Source organism: Tupaia chinensis, unplaced genomic scaffold (genome assembly GCF_000334495.1).
Source record: "Tupaia chinensis unplaced genomic scaffold, TupChi_1.0 Scaffold000460_1, whole genome shotgun sequence".
NCBI lineage: Eukaryota > Metazoa > Chordata > Mammalia > Scandentia > Tupaiidae > Tupaia > Tupaia belangeri.
The window spans coordinates 1,922,021-1,940,158 of NW_006159969.1; the positions used below are offsets into that span (position 1 = coordinate 1,922,021).

An 18,138-nucleotide genomic window follows, 5' to 3' on the forward strand; every position below is an offset into this window, starting at 1 on the left:
ATAACTAATTCTTTGGGGAATGGCAATAGATAAAGAGAAACAAGCAGGGAAGTTTAACTGGGCAATATTAGTGGGTCATCAGAAAAGTCACGAGGGGGGCCAGCAGGTGTTGTGGTGGTTAAGGTACTGGACTCCTACATGGTCAACTGCAGGTACCAGACCTGGTGGCTTGTTTTCTCACGTCCCCTCTCTCTAAAAAAAAGGTAAAAATAAATAAAATTAAGTTAAATTATTCTTAAAAAAAAAAAGTCTTGATGCATCTTTCTATGCAAAAATGTGTCACGACTTTTCTGACAGCCCAATAGAAGACATGCACATGAGAATGATTTTGATATCTGATACAAACAATTTTTAAGGTTATGAGCTTCTAATGATTAAGTAATACTCAATTTCATGACTTTGAAGATTTGCATACAATAGAAAGAATGCACTTTTAAGTTTTTCATGATATGCATCTTATTTATATTCAAGATATAAATTACTAGAAGGTAGGCAATATTAGTAAAGTTCTTACCTCCCTAGTTTGATGTTCACTAATGGGCTGGAATCGAGGTACAACCTTAAGCTGCTGTTCAAGTTTCTGTATTTCTTGTTGGAATACATCTCTCTCGTGTTCTCTATCAATGGCTTGTTCCTAAAGGTTAATGATAAGAAGCCAATGAAGAAGCAGTACCTATTAAAGCCATTATTTTTCATACTTTCCTTTAATTACAGACTAATTTTGTTTGAAGACAAAGGACTGATGAGCACAAAATAACCTAAACCATGAAGATTTAAAAAGATAACATTTTTCTGTATCAAATATAACCTGTTTGAGCTCTTCAACAAAAAAGGGTAGTTAAATATTTAAAGTTCATTTCTTTTTTATTCAACTAATATTAAATTCAGAATGAAAAAAAAAAACACTTAAAGTGAATTCACCATTTCAAAATGAAAAAGAACTCCATTGTTAATTTATTCATTAAACAAAATAAGTGGAATCAAATTCTAAATCAGTTTCTTTAATCCTAATCTAACATAAAACATGTAAGAATTAGATTCTCTCATCTGTGAAGAGAATATCAGGCTTAAATAAAATCCCAAAGAAAATCCATGTGAAATTAGAGACTGAAAAGTTTTTTGAAAGAGAGTGATGGCAAGCATGACAACTGTTCTAGTCCTGTTTCTATGAGCCATGGTTCCATGTGTTACCTTCTGACAGTGAAGCAATGGTGGTCAGTTAGCACTTAGGATCCTCACCTGTTTTGGCTATTGGTTAAATGAAAGACTAGGATAAGCTTATAACTCTGAATCTGGAAACGTTAGGCGGCAGGGCTTATTCATAACTGGGCGGTACTGCTCTTAATTCTGCCTGTTGCACAATTAAAATTATTAGAATTTTCTAATAAAATAGTACTTTTGGATCAATTTGTAGAATATACAGTCGAAAATCTTAATTCAAGAGTCTCTTCAAAATTTAAAATTCACAGCCTAGAACAGTAGCAAGTAGCATTCCACTGTAAAAAGAAAACCAATATTCAAGCTGAATGTACTCACATCTAAAAATTTTCTCATTTTTTCTAGCTGTTTTTCCAGTGCTTGGTTTTGCTGTCTTAAATCCATTAGTTCAGCATTTTTTTCTTGTTCCAGCTCTATAAACCTACTGACTTGTTCCTCAACATCTATTTCTAGAGCTTTCACTTGTTTTTGAAGGTCATCACGCACTTTTTCAGCTTGACACTGTACTTCTAGTTTTTCCTTCATTAATTTTTCTGTCTCCTGTAGTAATTCTGTTTATAAATACAAAAAGTATACTGAGTTAAATTACAATTGATGATGTTATGACAATTAAATAGCCTATAATAGGTTCAAATTTCACCTTCATGAAATAAGACTGAAAAGTATTTTAAACAGATAAAAGGTAAATATTTTCTTATAAAAATATCAAAATATCATAATATATCTTAATATAAGTTATAAAACTAATATTAATAAAATTACATAGAATTAACACAAAAGAACATGCCCTGTCACTTTTTGTGAAAATAACATAGCAAATGACCAAAAAAATCTGATTTCATTATTTGAAAAAGAACCAAGTCCAATTAAATTCAAGCATAGAAAAGTCTCACCATTTCATACCCTCAGGCAAAAAAAAAAAATCATTTCAGTCCAAGCCCATAAAGTCATTTTTATATGCATACACAACACATATTAAGATCAAATCCTATAAATCTTTAACCAGCACAAGTTAGTTACAGGAAAAGAAATAAAACTATAATTAGAATTTCCTGTTAGTCTTACTACTTATTAGAACCATATTCCTGAATTGCTTTTTTATAATCACATATTAGAGGGGTATTCAAAAAGCTCATGGAAAGTAGATATTATAAAAATTTACACAAGAATTTAAAAGATTTTGGGGACCAGTAGTTAGTGTAATGGCTGTGTCGCTGGACTCCCATGTAGTCGACCGCGGTTCGTGTCCCGGACCCGGGGGCTTAAAACTCATGTGGGGCACATGTGCGTGCATACCCAAGATCCCGAGAGGAGAATGGAGGAGAAGGGACTGCGGCGTGGCCATCCCCTCTGGGGGGCGATCTCTCATTTTCTGTCTCTGTCTGGCGAGTGCCCACGCTCTATAGCGAAAACCTCTCCAAAAAAAAAAAAAAAAAGATTTTCTGCACTCAAAATAATCTCATACTAATCTGTTGTAACAGTCTGAACAGGATCTAATTTAAAGCACTAAGAAAGACAAGACATCAGTTTTAAAAGAGCCTCTGTTAAAGCAACATGAAGTCTGCTAAAACTGAAGCAAAAATACATATCAAATTTATAGAGAAGCTTGGGTAGAGGAATGGTGAAAACAATGATTTACAGAAAGCTTATGAGGACAATGCCCCAAAGAAATGAGCAATTTACAATTTTTTAAAAAGAGTTTCTTTTCGCTATATGGCGTGTAAGCTCGCTAGAGGTAGAAACAGAGAGAGAAAGCGAGAAATCACTCCCCCCAGAGGGCATGGCCACGCCACAATCCCTTCCTCTCCATTCTCCTCTTGAGATTTTGGGTGCATATACACACACACCTGGCTTGAATTTTAAGCCGCCAGGTCTGGCCCTCGAACTGTGGTCAATTACATGAGAGTCCTACGCCGTAACCAGTATGCCATCTGCTGGTCCCAATGAGTGACCCATTTTAAGAAAGGATTAAGACAATGTTGGAGATTATGACCACAGCAGATCATTTTTATCAATCTGTGAGGAAAAAAATTAATCTTGTTCATGATCTAATTGAAGATTAACAACAGAAACAGCAGCCAACACCAGACATCTCAACTGGTTTAGCTTGCATGATTCTGACTGAAAAATTAAAGCTGGGCAACCATTTTGCCTTTTTTTTTGGAAAGATTTTTATTTGCTATAGGGCGTGTGCGCGCGCCAGATAGACAGAGATAGAGAGACAGAAAGCGAGAAATCACCCCCCGGGGGCTGGCCACGCCTCAATTCCTTCTCCTCCATTCTCCTCTGGGGATCTTGGGCACGCACCCACACGCACCCGGCGTGAGTTTAAGCCACCGGGTCCGGGACTCAAACCGTGGTTGACTACATGGGAGTCCAGCGACATAGCCATTATGCTAACTGCTGGTCCCGAGCAACCTTTTTTGCTTAATGGGTGCCAAAACTATTACACCTAGATCAGCTGTGGGCAAGAGCAGAAGTCTCTATGAAAATTTCAAGTAAGTGGGATCAAGATCTTAAATCATGTCAAAGATGACACATGTGTTTACCAGCATAATCCTGAAGACAAAGCAAAATCAAAGTAATGGTTACCAAGAGGCAGAAGTGATCCATCAAAGCAAAAAAAGATTGGTCAAGGGCAAAGGTCATGGCAACAGATTTTAGATGCTCAAGGTATTTTGCTTTTATTGACTTTCTGAAGGGCCAAAGAAAAACATAATAATTTGCTTATAATGAGATCATTTAGAGGAAGTTAGTTGAAGCTTCAAGCAAAAAACACCTGGAAAACTGCCACCGCAATGCTGCTACTCATTCCTCTCACCAAACAGCAGCAATTATGAGAGTTCAATGGGAAATCATTAAGAATTCACTTTACAGTCCTGATTTGTTCCTTCTGACTTTTTTGTCTTCAAATATGAAAAAAAAAAAAATTCTTTTAAAGGGCATATATTTCTTCAGTAAATAATGTAAAAAATTGCTGCACTGACATGGTTAAACTCTCAAAACTCTCAGTTCTTCAGGGATAGACTAAATGACTGGTATCATTGCTTACAAAATTATCTTCAACGTAATTTTTAAAAAATATTTTTCAAATTTATTATTATTTTTTAACCTGACTAGATTTTTTTTTTTAAAAGAAAGGTTTTTGCTATAGGCATGTGCATCCACCAGAAAGACAGAGAGAGACAGAGAGATGGAAAGGAAGCAATCACCCCCAGGGAGGATGGTCACACTGCTATCCGTTCTCCTCCATTCTCCTCTCTGGATCTTGGGCACACATGCACACGTGCCCAGTCTGAGTTTAAGTCCTGTTCCAGGACTCGAACCAAGGTTGACTAAATGGGGGTCCAATGATGTAACCATTATGCCATCTGCTGGTCCCAACCTGACCAGCTATTGTCATGGAGAGAGAGAGGGAAGTGAGAAAGTGAGTTGCCACATTTGGGAATCAAACCGCGGTCTGCTATCTGAGAGGTTCAGCACCTCAACCACTATGCCACCTGCTGCCCTTTCAAAGTGATGTTAATATTTTAAAATACCATTTTTCACGAACTTTTTGAAGTCCCTTATATGTGCATCAAGAATAAATACACATTGGGGCTGGCAAGTGGCATTGTAGTTGGGGCACTAAGTCCTGAGCCTGGTGGTTTGCTTTCTTACTTTCCCTTTCTCTCGCTCTTTGTCTCTCTCTCTCTCTCTGGTGAGTGTGCATGCCCTATAGCAAATTTTAAAATAATAAATAAAATTAAATAAATAATTCTTAAAGTAAAGTAATAAATAGTAATGAAAGGCAGAGTGGTATAGTGTCTAAGAGTACACTGGAGGCTAAATTCTAACTCTGCCCTTGATCATCTATGTGAGACTTAATACATATCCTTCAATTTTCTTTTATGTAAATTGAGGATAATAATATCACCGATCTCTTAAGAGTATTTTGTAGGAGCTGAGCAAATGGTGTAGGAGTTATGTCACTGGACTCCCACATGCTGACCACAGTTCAAGTCCTGGACCTGGTGGCTTGCAACTCATGCCAGGTGTGTGCGCCTGTATGCCCAAGATTCTAAGAGGAGAATAGAGGAAATGGGATTGTGGTGTGGCCATCCCCCCAAAGGGGTGATTTCTCATTTTCTCTCTCACTATCTCTCTCTCTCTCTGGCTAGTACATGCACCTTAAGGTAAAAACCCACACACAAAAAAGTTACTTTGGGATTGAATGATGTAATCTACGTAGAGAACAGTACCTGTTTTCAGCACTAAGTAGGTGTCAGTTATTATTAGTAGTATTGTTAATGCAAGAATAAATATACAGCAAAAGTAAAACAATTCTCTAATTACTAAAGTGGAAAGAACATAGCCCTAGAGTATATTAACTGGTATGCCAACACCGTACTCAGGACTAAAAATCTACAGAAACCTGTCCTTTTAAACAGTATTGATATTAGATGATAATATAAAAGAAATACAACCAGCTAGCCTCTTACTAAACTTCACTAATCATGTTGCAACCATCACCTTATATATTATACTTTATGACTTAGAAATTATAGACTAATGAATTTAATGTATTTGTTGAAAGATTTTTTAAAAAACTCAACATTTTCTTTAAAAAATCAAAATGCTTCTAAGTGGTGTACAAAAATAGATATATAATAAGATGATGGCCACTAGTTGTTAATTTCAAATAAAAGTATGTACTTTCATTGCAAGAAAAGTGTTTTTGTTGTTAAAGAGAAAAACTATGAGTATAAAACACCACAGCAAAACTGCAAAATCAGATATGTTAGTTGGTTAATAATTCAAGAGTCACCCAAATTTGAAGTTTAAGTTTACCACCCAAAGATCGGCCATGCAATTGTATACACACACCTGTTCCCGGTGCTGCATCATCTGCAGCATCTACTAGTCCTAAGAAAATAGTAAAAAACAAAACACAAAGAACAAAAATATAATTTATATGTCTTCTATTTCCTAAAACAGGATAATGCATACACGAGGGCACATGTGCACACGTGTCAGAAGCAAAGGTTTGTTTATCACTGGTAATATTTTGAGAAGTTCCGTTATTTCTTGAATATATTATGCCTATGACATGTATTCTTTCTACACTAAAAATTTCTAATTGAAAAAAACAGACATGCCAATCTTTCATACATATACATACATACATACATACATACATACATGTATACATATATATATATATAAAAGAAAAAGAAAAAACTAGTAGAGCAAAAATTAATGGTACACATCATAATGTAGTGGCATTTGTCGAAAATGATGGTGTTATCCTTGATTTGATCATTGCACACTGCATGCATGTTTTAAAAATCCACATTATACCCCATGAAGATGTGTAACAATTAATGTAAAGAAGAAATTTAAAAAATATTCCAACTCTATACTTGTGTTAATTTAAGCAACAATAAAAAGCTTCACTATATTCCAAAAATGTTTGCTATATTTCCAAATTGATGACGATATAAGTGAAACTACACATTTATAACTTGAGATATACAAGTAAAAGAACTTAGTAAAGAGGATTTAAAATTTCATTATTGCAAAAATTGACCTGTACCACTAAGTAAACTTTTATTTTGAGATGTTACTTAATTTCTCATTCAAGGAAAAATGAAAGGTTCTAATAAATTTATATATTCTTTGAAATCCTACTTAAAACTAGATGTCAGCTTGTTCCTAACAGCCACTGACCTTTACAATCTTTTCTGCTCATAGGCCAAAATCCCCTATACGTGATTATTACTAGTGCTAGATCAGTGCTTTATTTATTTAACTATACAGTTTTGCTGTCTCTGGGCTACTAAGAGAACTAAACCTTACACAAGTTTTAAAATATTCTGCCTCATTATTTGCAACTTTCTCTTGAGGCTAAATTTTAAGGAAAATGTAGAACTATCTTTTTTCATTAACATTTGCCAAAGGAAAAAAGACAAAAACTTCTGATTCCACATGGTTGGCTAATAAGACAGTTACATAGAAGGCAAATTTTTCATTTATCAAGTCCCTCTGTAAGACCCATGAATAATGGTGCTGAAGGAGGAAAAAAAATATACTACACCTTGAACTTTTAAAGAATATAAATAAACTTAGGAGAATGTTTCATACAAAGTCTGAAAAAACATACGTTGTTCGACTGGGCCTGCCTCTGCTTTCATAGCCTCCTTCTGTCTGGAGAGTAATTCTCTTTCTTCTTGGATCTGCTGTCGTTCTGCTTCTAATTCTTGCAATCTATTACCTGCACATAACAACTCCTGCTCAAGACGATCTATAACATCAGTTTTCTCCTGAATTTGCCTTTCAAAAAGAGTCTTCTCATCTGCATAACCATCAATGACACCTATAAGACAAAATTGAGGGGGAACAGAATCACTATTCATTTAGAATTTTACCATCAAGTTTTAATAGAAACAATAAAAGGTGTATTCTTAGTGAAACTTGAATCATTCCAACCTATTAAGTCTTGAATGAATTTGTTGCTGATAGCAGCAACTAAACCTTTAATATGATGTTTAATGAAGTCTTTCTCTCATTTACCATTGTGTATAAATACAAACTGTCGAACTCCCTTTTTTTAACGGATATAGATAGATAGGTTCCTGGACAGTTAATATAAATCAAATGTTTATGAACTGAATCACACTTTAAATATACTAGAGAAGGTTGATATATTAAGTTTTTTTGTTTTTTTTTTTAAGGCCAATATCTACAGTAGCATGGGAGAACAGAAAAAGCATGGGCCTATAAAGGTTTAAAAGCCTGCAGTCACCATTTAGAGGTGACCTTGAACAAATTAATGACATATTTTTAGCTTCAGTTTCTTTATATTTTAAGAAACAAAAGCTGTCTTAGGATGATGGGTTTATGGTAATGATGTCTCACCACCATCCATTTCTGCATTTTCTAAGATTTCAATTTTTTCTGTAATTGTATAATTCTTGTTATAACTAAAATTACATGTGATTTTAATATTGCTTGTGGGAACTTTGGAGACAACCTACAACTACTTCTTAATAATCACTCTAAGAGCCTGGTGTTTCCCAAACCCGGCTGTACATCATAATCTCTACTGTAAGATAAAACCTCTCCCTCCTCAGTTGCCAAAGGTAGGGTGCTCACCCTCAGCCTTACTGAGCTCCACAGCCAGTTGTTCTCTGGCTCGGCTCTCCTCATGAAGGCGCTCTCGTAATTCTTCCTGGCATTTAAGAGATTCAGTAGCCTCTTGTTTCTGTCTAAATGACTCACGCATCAACTCCGTCTGTGTAACTTTCGCATGTTCGAGCTAAACAAAGAGAGAAAGAATTAATGAAAGAAGGTAAACACTAGTGGGAATACCAGTGAGATTTCTCAATAAAGCTTAAAAAAAGGAAAAGATTTTTATATAAAGATATACTATTGATGTAGTCAAATAAAAAAAGGAAAAGATTTTTATATAAAGATATTCTATTGATGTAGTCATTTAAATATTTCTATTGCATGCTGACATTAGCATGTAGAATAAGTCAGAGTAGACAAGCAGATTAGCTATGTACCACTCCTAAGAGATGTATTCTGATTTTAATGAACAAAAGATCATGCTTCTTTTGGAACTAAAACACTTTAAATAATGGATGTGTACTCAATCATACAAATGGAGATATAAAGTTAATAAGGTACAGGCTCTAGTTGTATGTACTAAATAATTTTATATAACTATGTGGTCTAAGATAAACTTTATTTCCTTTACATTTATTGACTGTGACCCCTATAGTATATGCTATATCCAGTGGGGGACTAATAATACATGATTAATATAATGACAGCAATTAAGAAAATCATATGGCACAATTAAATGATATTATTACACTAATAAAATATATGTTTTAACCAAAAGCTTTGTATTTCTGTCCATTTGTAAAACATCTAAAGATTCTATGAATATTCTGTTTATTTTAAAAATCTCAGAATATGAAGACTTTAACTCTTTAAAATGGTGTCACTGGCACATACTGACTATAATTTTGAACATAGCAGTCACAGACTCAAGGTCAAAGCTCTTATTTGGGAGATAATTGGACCACTGTTACTGAATCAGTGATATGAAATTATAGAAATCACCATCTCTGCCCTAGCTTTCTGGGCTTCTGACTACCAAGGCCTGCTTACCTAGAACACATGCAAAAATATTGAGCTCAAATGTTTCTAGTTCTTAGTCCAAAAAAATTTTTTTAAGAAATTATAATAATATATATATATATTAAAAATAGGCTCATTGCAATGCCATAAGAATTTGTAAATTTATATGAAGTACTTTGGATATCAGAAAGATATTATTACCAAGTTATAAGACTAAAATATGATCAAACACAGTAGTTTCTAATCAGTCATCAGTAATGTATTATAATTAGTTTCTAAAATATTCAGTACATAATTTTTTTTAATAGCACACTTTAAATATCACTTATAAATTACTATTTGAAAATAATATAACTACACATAAGACTCATAATTAAGACTCATAATGGAAAATTAGAAAAATTTCAAGTCACAAATTATTTTGTAAAATATCAGTGATAATATGCTGTTATTTCAAAAAGGGTTAAACTTTATAAATACTTCAAGTTTTAACAGGCAAAGAATAATTTTCCTGTAACTGGAACTACTATAAATTACTTTTTATGGTAAAGAAACATGACCATAAAGTATGAACTAATTTGTTTAAAATTAATCTTTTGAATTTACAGTCACAACATATTTTTAGTATATCTCAACTGCTTCTACATATATATATATATATATATATATATATATAACTTTATCTGTACATTATACAATGGTGGCCTAGTAATACATGAAATATCTAAGAATACAAAACTGTAACTTTGAATATATTTTTTTCCCTTTTTGAAATTTATTGTAGAAATACAACAAAGTACTTACAATAAAATAAATACTTCCTTTAGGTCAATAATTTTTTAATCTGTGTAATAGTTCTTGACAAGATCTAAACCAGTCTTACAGTGCATTTAAATATTTACAATAAAACCAGAGATTTAGAAAACAAAAGAAAGTTGAAGTAGTCAAATATAGTAAATCTAGTAAACAAATTTCACTTATTATAGCAGATGGAATCCACACTTAATCAGGATACAAAAAACCCCTTCAAATGCTCTTCTAAATACTTTATACTTAAAAAACAAAAAACAAAAGTTTTCCATCCAATTAGGGTATGGTTTATTTCTAACATCTGTAAGAATATAAAGTATATAAAATTTTTGTATTTGGTATTTTCAATATAGTTAAAAAACACCATTATATTAAAAGTATATGCAAAGCATAAGTGACTATTCTGTCACTTTAATAAAAAAAAAACTTGTACAAGAGGCAATGAAACTATTCTGAAAACCAACTGGCTTGTTAAATATTAGCTAATATAGCATAAAGTCATGAAAGTCATAAAAGTGCTGAATAACTTGTAGTGAATCATTCACAACACAACAAACCTGAAACACTAAATATTCTTTATGCTAATCACTCTTAACAATGTTTACACAATACATTTCACATAAAAGGCAAGAAAAGCCATTTCTCACAGGACTAGTAAACACATTAAACATAGAAAATAAGTTCCTGAAGATGTTAATAAGAAAATCAGAATCTAAGTTTCCTTTTTTCTTGTCTGGAACTACAGCTAACATGTCATATGATTGTAAACATTTCCTAATTGGCTCGATGACAATTCATTTATTTGTTTTAGATAACACAATCCCTACTGTCTCAAATACAATCATCCTGTTTTTATGCAGGATCGGCATTATAAGCATACAAAAGCAAGACTCTTAAAGGACGAGCAGGACGTTTTTAAACAGTTTTCCTGGCACTGGAGAAATGTAATATTATCTTGTTCTTTCTGGAATTAAAATGTAGCCAACTTTGAGTCTCTTAAACCAAACTTAGGCCTTAACACTTCCAGTATAAACGAGTAGTAACACATAAAACAACAAAACAAGGTTCTATCGTACTTAATGTCTTTAAAGACTTAAAATTTCACTTCTCATTATACATAGTTTTTAAACTAAATGAATACTTTCCATACTTACTGAGTAAGGAGGGGTAGGCAGTGAAATTTTAGAAACAAGCTTTAATGCATGCCCATTTCTTTTATGAATAAAATGAAAAATAGAAGTATTAATAATTACTGAGTTATTTTCATCCAAATGTTCACACAGAGGAAAAGGATGTGGTAAAGGCACTCGAGATTCAACCTCATAAATGTCCTCATCTTGTTCTTCCAACCATGAGCCACTGAGTTTGACAGATGCCAAATAAGTACTGTAAGAATCCATTCTGGATGATATAGTTGCCAAGTTTCCTCATTTGCTTTATCGGTTTCCCATTACATTAAAAATTTCTGTTTATCGAAACACACCACAGCTGTATAAAAATTTGTTGGGCACTTTCAAACATTCTAAAATTAATGCATACAACTGAACAATAAAAGGGGTGGAAAAAGTCTAGGAAAAAAAGCCACATAAATCTAAAATACTAGATCTCTGTTTTCATCCCTAAAAAAGTCAAAATAAAAAATTTAAAAAGCCTCCCAAAACAAAAATAAAAGGAAACAAAGAAAATCCCACTCTATAATCAGAATAACAAAATCCTTGACAAATGAATATATAAATATCCGGCTGAGCAACAGAACTGCTTTCAGGATCAAATATGTCTCTGGTAATAAGTAAGCCTTCCAAGCAGAACTTGGCAGGGAAGGTCAAGTTTTAAATCTCCATAGTAGCAGTCCTGAGAAATATAATCAGCAACCTTTCCCTTGTTCTTGTTGCTTCACTCGTAGCAAAAGGAAAAGCTCTTCAGAACTGAGCTATCCAAACAGCCTCTCAGGTTGAGCCAAAGGATTCTACTCAGTGTCCCCTGAGGAAAAGGTCAGAACAGAGGGTGTGGTTTCATGTCTTTACCTATAGGCACGCTGACAGGTGGAATGTGAATTAATACGCCCACAAAAAAAGCCTGCTTAACAGGATCCAAGTGCCACGTCAGAGCTTTCAAAAGGACATTTAGACAAATTTATAATGTATCTAAGATAAGCTAGTGTTTTCCAGTTCTACTAAAGACTGTTTTAATTTAAAAATGTGTGATCAGGTATGTTTGAGTCCACATTACTAATGCGTTATTCAAGTTTATCAAATCATAATTATTTCTGAAAAATTAACTTAGAACTTCCTTTTGCTGTTTTCTTAGAAATAATTTTCATATTCAGAGCAACAATTAAAACTAAATATAGAAAGTTCAGCTAGAACCTATTTTCACCTTGAACTGTTTACAGAATGCATGTTAAGGAAAAAAATTTCTTTCAAAGCTGTATTGTATATAATAGTTGATTATTATCATCATTTATGGTATCTCATGAATCCTGACTAAAATTTAAATGCCCAAACTGTGTGTAATAGTTAGCCTTCAAGTAGCTCCAGCAACCTGGGCAACGGTAAATAAACCAGAGAAGGGATTGTGGCATGGCCAATGGCCCTGGGGGTGATTTCTCACTTTCTATCTCTCTGTCTCTCTGGCCAGCACACGTGCCCTACAGAAAAAATCTTTCTCTCTCTAAAAAAAAAAAAAAAAAAAAGAACAAAAAACTTTTTTCAATAAAAAAAAAAAAAAAAAAAAGCACATGAAACTTTTTGCAATAAAAAAACAAGAAAAATAAAATGACTTCAATTTTCAAAGGACATACTTTTTAATTATCTGAACCGGCTTATTATCTCTTGGTTGTGGATAATCAAATTGTTTTGAGACAGGTTTTCTCTGTTTTGCCCAAGCTGGTCTTAAAATTGTAATTTGTTAAACCTGTCTGTTGCTCTTTTTCAGATGTTTTTGTTTGTTTACTTGTTTCTCTAAGTTACTTAATAAAGGACCTAAATCCTGCATATACTGCTGAACACTTGATGGCAAAATGTGTTTGAGTACTTTGGTTACAATTATCATTATTATTATTTTAAAGAATTATTTTGTCTAATTTAGTTATCATTATCATTATTTATTTATTTTGGAGAGGTTTCTGCTATGGGGCACATGTGCTCACCAGAAAGACAGAGACAGAGAGACAGAAAGCGAGAAATCATTCCCCAGTGCGGATGGCCACACCACAATCCCTTCTCCTCTATTCTCCACTCGGGATCTTGGGCACACACACACATGTGCCCCACGTGAATTTAACCCACTGGGTCCGGGACTCGAACTGTGGTACACTACATGAGAGTCCAGCGACATAGCCATTATGACAACTGCTGGTCCCATATTTATTTATTATTTTTAAGAGAGATGTTTGCTATAGGGCATGTGCACTCACTGGAGAGAGAGAGAGAGAAAGAGAGTGAGAGAGAGTGATAGAGACACAGAGTCAGAAAGTGAGAAATCACTGCCCAGGGTGAAATAATGGACCATGTCACAATCCCTTCTCTTCTATTCTCCTCTCAAGATTTTTGGGCATGCATGCACACACACCCGGCATGAATTTCAAGCCATCAGGTCCACAGTTTGAACCACAGTTGGCCATGTGGTAGTCCAGCAACATAACCATTACGACATCTGCTGGTGCTGTATCATAATTATTTTTTAATTTTCTATAGAGCACATGCACTCACCAGGGATAGTCAGAGAGAGAAAGCAAGAGAGATAGGGAAAGTGAGAAAGCAAGCTGCCAGGTCCAGGGTGGTGGACTGCGGTCACAATAACCAGGCCAGCAGGTGGTGTGGTGGTTGAGGTGCTGTATTCCCATGTGGCCAACTGCAGTTGGTGTCTTGGACCTGGAGGATTGAAAATCATGCCAGGACATATGTGTGCATGCCCGAAATATCCCAGGAGGAGACGTTGATTCCATTACTCTAGTAAATTCATTAAGATTCCTTCAATGGGGCCAGCAGGTGGCTTGGTGATTAAGGGATTGGACACTCCCACAAGGTCAACCATGGTTTGAGTCCTGGACCTGGTGGTTTGCTTTCTCACTTTCCTTCTCTCTGTGTGTCTATCTTTCTCTGGTCAAATGAAAATGATTGAATGAATAAATAAAATAATTGTTTAAAAAACAACAAGTAAAGATTCCTTTAATGAAAATCATTCTGTGGGAATAAATAACATTAATTTCTTTCAAGGAAAGACTACAAGAATGACTTGGTAAGTAATTTCCTCTGGCTCTATCAGTATCTCTGGATTATGGAAAACTTTAATTGCTCAAAGACTATTCCCACAAAACAGACAGATTCTATTTCTACATGATCAAAAGTAAAACAAAGAAAACCACAATGAAAGCCAGTGGCTAGGGCAGCTGGAATCCACATGATCAACTCTACCGTTTGAGTCCCGGACCCTATGTTGTGAGAAACACATCAGATGCATTTATGCCCAAAATTCCAAAAGGAGGAAGGAAATTAAAGAGCAGGGACCATAGTGTGACCATTTTCCATGGGGAGTGCTTTCTTACTGTTCCTCCTACTCCTGATCCAGTGAGTGTAGGCACCTTCTGGCAAAGATTAAAAAAGAAGTAATTGGGACCAGTAGTTAGCATAATGGCTATGTCGCTGGACTCCCATGTAGTCAACCGCAGTTTGCATCCCGGACCCAGTGGCTTTGAAATCACGCCGCGCGCGCGTGAAAAAAATCCCGAGGGGAGAATGGAGAAGGGATTGTGGCATGGGCATCCCCCCTGGGGGGTGATTTCTCGCTTTCTATCTCTCTGTCTCTGTCGGGCGAGTGCATGTGCCCTATAGCAAAAACCTCTCCAAAAAAAAAAAAGAAGTAATAAGTGAATGGAAAAAAATCTGTGACCCTGGAGCTTGGATAGTGGTGCAGTGGTAAAATTTGACACTCTGTGAAGTTGACTCATATGGAAAGGTTCCAAGTTTGAGCTCAGAGACTTCCCTGAGTATATTAGGCATGTTTGTGCCCATGATTGGAGCTGGGTTTGAGTCCCAGACCTAGCAGCATGCAAAACATGCTGGACATGTGTGAGTGCATGTCCCAAATCCCGAGTGGAGAACAGAGAAAAAGGGATTGTGGGAACCAGCAGTTAGTGTAATGGCTATGTCGCTGGACTCCCATGTAGTCGACCGCAGTTTGCGTCCTGGACCCCGTGGCTTAAAACTCACGTCGGGCATGTGTGCGTGCGTGCCCAAGATCCCGAGAGGAGAATGGAGGAGAAGGGATTGTGGCATGACCATCCCCCCTGGGGGGTGATTTCTCGCTTTCTGTCTCTATGTCTGTCTGGCGAGCACATGCGCCCTATAGCGAAAACCTCTCCAAAAAAAAGGGATTGTTGAATGGTAATCCTACCTGGCCAGGGTGGGGGGAAGGGTCCTCACTTTCCTTCTCCCCTCTGCCCTGACCCTGTTTCTCTCTGGTGTGCACATGTTCTCTACTGAAAAAGGAAAAAAAAAAAAAAAAACTGTGAAACTATACTTTAAAAGATAATTTTCTATGGAACCACAGACAGAGATTACAGAATAAAGTTTATATTACATAAGCAAAATACAAAACCCATTCTTATTTATTTTTAAATAATTATTTAATTTTATTTATTCATTTTTATTTTATTTTGACCAGAACGAGATACACACATACAGACACACACACACACACACACACACACACACACACACGTGCATGCAGAGTGAGTGAGCGAGAGAGAGAAAGTGAGAAAGCAAGCCTTCAGGTCTGGGACTCGAACTGTGGTTGGCCATGTGGAGTATCCAGCATCTTAACCACCACACCACCTGCTGGTCCCCTTGATTTATTTTTTTGAGAGGTTTTTGCCTTGGAGTGGGTGCATTTGCCAAAGAGAGGCAGAGACAGTGAGTAGGAAAGTGAGAAATCGCCCCTCAGGTGGGATGGCCACACTGAAATTCCTTCTCCTCCATTTTCTTCCTGAGAACTTGGACATGCATGCACATGTGCCCAATGAGAGTTTCAAGCCACTAGGTATGGGATTCAAACCACAGTCACCCATGCGGTAGTCGAGTGACATAACCACTATGCCATCTGCTGGCCCCAGGAAATGTATTCTTAAGTGAACTTAACCATATCACTGAGCAAATCACCTCTCAAGTCAAATATATAAAGTGAAATACTACTATAAACATATATTGTGAAATCAGCCCAAAAGGCAGATACTTGTGATGCTTTTACACCTCATAAAGAAAATATTTCCCAGTACATTACAACAGGAAGTATCTATGGAATCTAAAGCAGGCCAAAACCTTAAAACTAAGTATAAGTATGTATCTTCTACTAAAATTACACAACATATAAAGACCATATCACTAAAAAATAAGGAAAAAATGGAGCCAGTAGGTAGCATGGTGGATAAGGTGCTGGATTCCTACATGGCTGACCACATTAGAACCCCAGAACTGGAGGCTTGAAAATTATGCCAGACGTGTGTGTCTGTGCACCTAAAATTCTGAGAGGAATGGAGAAGACATTGCAGTATGGCCAATCTCTGGGTGGTAATTTCTCACTTTCTTTTTCTCTTTGCCTCTTTCTCTCTTGAGTGAGCTCAGGTGCTCTATAACCAATAAATAAATAAATGAATGAATAGGAAAAAAAATTACTAAAGAAAGAAAAAAAAAGAGAGGGGGTAGAACCTTGAATATTCAACAATATTTACTTAGATTCTGGGGTCTTTTCAATAAAATTTACCTCCCCATAACCACAAACCACTATCATCTGCAATAATCTCTTTCTTCAAACTTAACAGAGGCAAGATCTCTCTGAAACAGAGGACACACTTTCTACCTGTTCTCTGATTCCATCCTTACCTACCTCTAGGAGCTAGCTGGCTCTACATAACCCACTCCATATATCCTGCATCTTCAATTTTCTACTGTTAGACAACATAACCTATTCTGATCTTTAAAAAAGCACTTTCAGGCCAGCTGTAGTGTGGCGGTTGAGGCAGCTGGATCCCACATGACCAACTGTGCAGTTTGAGTCCCAAACCTGGTGGCTTGAAAACACACTGGGGGCATATGCATGTGTGCCCCAAATCCTGAGAAGACTAGAGGAGAGGGGACTGCAGTGTGACTATCACCCAGGGTGGGGGAGAGCTTTCTCACTTTCTCTCCCTATGTTGCTGTTCTCTCTGGCAAGCACACATGCTCTACAGCAAAATTAAAAAAAAAAAAAAAAGACACATTTCCCTTCTCCACTCAGTGCCCCCTTGTTTTCTTCAAAGCGTCATGTCATGAAATTGCTCTATTTCCTCAACTCTATTTCTTTACCTCTTTGAATTTTTCCTTCCTCCTCTATGCCTCTATGAAACTGTTTTCACTGAGGTCACTGATACCAAACACACTGAAATATCCAATCGACTAAATCCTCAGCATCTTTGATCTCTCCTTGGTATCTGACACTTTTGGAAACTCTCTTAGCTTTTATGATATTATTTTCTTGATATTATTTTATCTTTACCTCTCATTCTCAAAATATCCATCCTAAACTTTTCTATCCTTATTCTCTTTTAAATGTTAGCATTCTTGGGTTCGCCCTGTAGCACAGCAGTTAAGGCAAGTAGATCCCACGTGACCGATCATGGTTGGAATCCCAGCCCATGCGGCTTGATTAACATAATGGGTACATGTGCATGTGTGCCCTCGCCCCTTTGGAGAGTGCTTTCTCGCTCCCTCCCTCCCTCTCTTACTAGTGAGCACTCCAGACTCCAAAATCCATTCCTTAGTCTGTAAATTATATCGACCAGAGTTATTAATGGAGTGACTCATTCCGGAGAGATTTTTTTTTTTTTTTGCTATAGGGCGCGTGCGCTCGCCAGACAGACAGAGAGAGACAGAGAGACAGAAAGCAAGAAATCACCCCCCAGACGGGATAGTCACGCCGCAATCCCTTCTCCTCCATTCTCCTCTC

The 18,138-nt window shown here is 35.9% G+C and overlaps 1 protein-coding gene across 6 annotated transcripts in view; it reads right to left on the reverse strand.

Annotated features, from left to right (window-relative positions):
* AKAP9 (A-kinase anchoring protein 9) overlaps positions 1 to 18,138 on the reverse strand; it is a 170,525-nt gene that overhangs the window by 46,406 nt on the left and 105,981 nt on the right. For 4 of the 6 annotated variants that reach the window (XM_014590551.2, XM_014590553.1, XM_014590554.1 and 1 more), the window contains 5 exons: positions 8,353 to 8,515; positions 7,361 to 7,573; positions 6,085 to 6,123; positions 1,537 to 1,769; positions 515 to 634 (listed from right to left, as the gene is read on the reverse strand). In XM_014590551.2, the coding sequence (XP_014446037.1) occupies positions 515 to 634; positions 1,537 to 1,769; positions 6,085 to 6,123; positions 7,361 to 7,573; positions 8,353 to 8,515 (768 nt within the window). The remainder of the gene's footprint in view (positions 1 to 514; positions 635 to 1,536; positions 1,770 to 6,084; positions 6,124 to 7,360; positions 7,574 to 8,352; positions 8,516 to 18,138) is intronic. The other 2 variants (XM_014590555.1, XM_006155547.2) reach the window with 1 other exon arrangement.